General features: G+C 50.9%; 1 protein-coding gene across 1 annotated transcript in view; it reads right to left on the bottom strand.

Moving 5' to 3' along the window:
- CCND1 (cyclin D1) overlaps positions 1-884 on the bottom strand; it is a 17,931-nt gene extending 17,047 nt beyond the window's left edge. The window contains exon 1 of the mRNA XM_019551665.1: positions 439-884. Coding sequence (XP_019407210.1) covers positions 439-636 — 198 coding nt within the window. The 5' untranslated portion in view covers positions 637-884. The remainder of the gene's footprint in view (positions 1-438) is intronic.
- Positions 885-3,266: the final 2,382 nt, after the last annotated feature.

Here is a 3,266-nt window from a genome sequence, read left to right as displayed (position 1 = left end):
AAAAAAAAAAAGACCGAGGGAAAGAACAAAGATGGCGCGGAATACTGGCACGGCCGGCGCCTGCATACGTGTACGGGGATATTCATTTAAAATACAAAAATAAAAAAATCCCCCCCCTTAAAGAGGGGGCGAGGGGGGCAGGACGCCAGAGATGGAAACTTTTTTTTTTTATTATGCTTTTATTTGGGGGAAGGCGGGGAGGGGGTGGATTTGCAAGCTGGGGGAGCATGAAGACCCCCTCAATGCAGCAGGCAGGCGGGCGGGGGGGGGCCACGCTGCCTTGATGGTGCGGCTGGATCCGGAGCCGGGCACGCTGCTGCCTCCCTCCCTCCTTCCCTCCCCGCCGCGGGATGTCCGGCGCTGCTGCTGGGTTTCGGGGGGCTCCCGGGGTCCATCCCCTCCAGGCTCCGGCAGGAGCGATGCCCCGGACATACGCACCTCCAGCATCCAAGTGGCCACTATTTTCCTCATGTAGGGCAAGATCTCCTTCTGCACGCACTTGAAGTAGAAGCCCAAGGGCGTGCAGGTCTCCTCCGCCTTCAGCATGGCCAGCAGGACCCTGTCATTCAGTAGGTTGGCGTCTAGGTAGGCTCTTCGGATGGTTTCCACCTCGCAGCACAGCAGCTGATGTTCCATGTCTGCCTCCTTCTACAGTCAGGTTTCTAAAGGACTGACTCAAGGCTCGTCTCTCTCTCTCTCTCTCTCTCTCTCTCTCTCTCTTCCCCTTCCAGGAGTCCCTTGGATGCTGCTTGCTGCTACTGCCGCTACAGCCCTCTGGAGGCTGAAAAACTTTCCAACTTCCAACAAAACTCTCCTGTATAGTTAGTCCCTGTGACGTGACTGTTGTTAAGCAGAGATCAAAGCAGCAGAGAGAATGAGAGAGAAGCCAAAAGCAAGGGGCAGAGCCCTAAAGCCATCCCATAGGCTTGGAGTCCTTCCCCTTTGCTTAGCTTATACAGAAGCAGGGTTTAATGCAAATGCAAATGAGACAAGGGCTTGCTTTCTTCAAGGGCAGGGGAGAGGTGGGGGAAACCCAAATTGTCTCTTCAGTGTATCATGCATAATTTTCAAAATGGAGAGAGTTGGGCAGTGGGAGCTAAATGATGAATGGGACTAGGCCACACACAGACACACGCGAATATGGACACAGGGGGACCCTCTTCAGATTGTTTTATTGGGGGGTAGAGGAGAGGCAGCACCATAGTGTTGTTATTGTTGTTGTTATTCCTAATCGTTTGTCATATTTCAAAGAAACTCCTATTTAAAAGCACTCCCAACCTGGACTATGCACAGGCAGAGCATTAATAATCCAAGGGCGGACTTGTTCTCCATTTTGCCTTCCTGGTTTAGATTTAGACTGTATCTTTGAAAGTTAAAGGAATGTAGGATTTCCTTCCATGGGGTGGGGGTGGGGGGGCTTTTACATTTTATCCTGCCAAAAGGATTGGGAGGCAGGACACAGGGTGAAATCCATTTAACCCTAACCAAGCAGCAGAGCAAAGCTCCACACCCTGCCCCCGCTACACGCCACCACCCAGAAAAAAAATCCCAGCAGTGCAGCAAAATGGTGGCCAGCATTTCCTCCCACACAGTTAACACCTAAAAGAAGAGGAATCCAAGGGAAGGTGCCAGTATTCAGGGAGTTACCCAGGGGCCCATCCCAAGCTCGCGGAGAGGGGGAGTCCGTCCTTCCACAGCTGAAACTTTTGTTGATGTGGCTCCAGCAATAAGTTGTGTCAGTTCCTCAGCACAGTGAGGCTGTCTATATCTTTAATATATTTTGGGCAGGGGAATGAAACACTTGTTTATCTTCTTCCCTTTCAATCTAGATTTTTTGGGGGGGGGGAGGGGGCAAGGGATCAAGCATTTGGACTCCATGTTTTTTGGGCTCTTAACCGCGAAGCTCATGGCAAAACTCGCAGTGACTTCAGTGGAACTAGAATTTCACTTTTTTGCTGGGAGGCTGTAGATATATCTGCAGATGTACCTTTCTTTCCCTCGCTGGAAAGGTTTCCCACCCCCTAATGCGGCACGTAACAATAAATAATACATCCTCAGGCCCCAAACTGCAGTCGCACTCATCAGAGCATCGCCAGTACACTGAGATTAGGTGAGCAGGGTGGCTGTAGGTGGCTTGTTGGAGTGTCAGGTCTGGGTCTCCCCTTCAGAATGTATAGTGAGCACTAGTACAGATCATAGGGCATAAAGCTGCAGCTTTCCACGTGTACACAGCGTCTCTTTGTGAGCTCTCTGCATGACGCTTGCCTTTACTTGTATCTTATCTTCATGATGATGACATTCAGAGGATCCAGGGAGAATCTGGGCTACCTGTGTCTTCCCCGCGTGTGTGCCCCATCATCAGACTTGCCCAGAAGAGTTATGAAAGGGGGAAGCATTAGCATTCTTTACTCCATGCATTCAAGAAAAATAAAACACATTACTTTTACTCTGGAACAGCCTCAGAGGTTTGCACTTCCTTGCAACAAGCAGGCCCTCTGTTCCCTTCAAATCGGGCTACCTAGATAGACAAAGTCAGGGGTTTCTACATGTTTCTACCTCCCTCCCCCAGCTCTAAGATATTTCCAGATGTGCAGGTTTCAAGCACTGGTGCAATGCCCTACGGGCCTTGCACGTCTGGAGCATATTCTGCTTTGCCAGGACGGCAACATTGGTCCTCAAATACGTGCTCGTGGGTCATAATAAATAATAATAATGGGAGCCAATGGCCAGCCGCCCTTCCCTCTCTTTCCCTTCCCCCAAAGCATTATTTGCTCTATGAAACCCTTGCCCTCGCCATGCATTTTCTTTCTGAAACCAGGCGAGCACTGTTGTTTTTTCATTCATAAAAATCCCCTCCGGTGTGGCAAGGGCCCTTGATTTATGAGGCGGAGTGGTATCAACTACAGCTTTTCCGGAGCCCCCCTTCCACCTCCACCACCACCACCACCCTCCAGCTGAGACGGCTGCACACACAGCCCGGCTTCTGCTGCGTGTGGCAATATTGCATGAACGAGATCGCCTACTTAAAACAAAATTGGTCTCATTCCTGGAGGGAACTCCCCCCTTCACCCCCACCCCCCGCCCTCCTTAAAATGGGCCGCAATACAAGAGGAAACTGGAATTAGCATAAGCCAATAGGGGAATAGATCTGTTACCAGGCGGATCAGGCAGATCTGAACCGGGAACTCGGTTGATTTCTCCCTGACAAGACAAAGGGGACTGGTCAAAAGTGCAAGCGCCTGGGAAAAGCGTGAAAGCAGAGGGCG

The sequence above is a fragment of the Crocodylus porosus genome, unplaced genomic scaffold, assembly GCF_001723895.1.
Source record: "Crocodylus porosus isolate Cpor-Errol unplaced genomic scaffold, CroPor_comp1, whole genome shotgun sequence".
NCBI classification, from domain to species: Eukaryota; Metazoa; Chordata; order Crocodylia; family Crocodylidae; genus Crocodylus; species Crocodylus porosus.
This window is presented reverse-complemented; position numbering and strand designations above follow the sequence as displayed.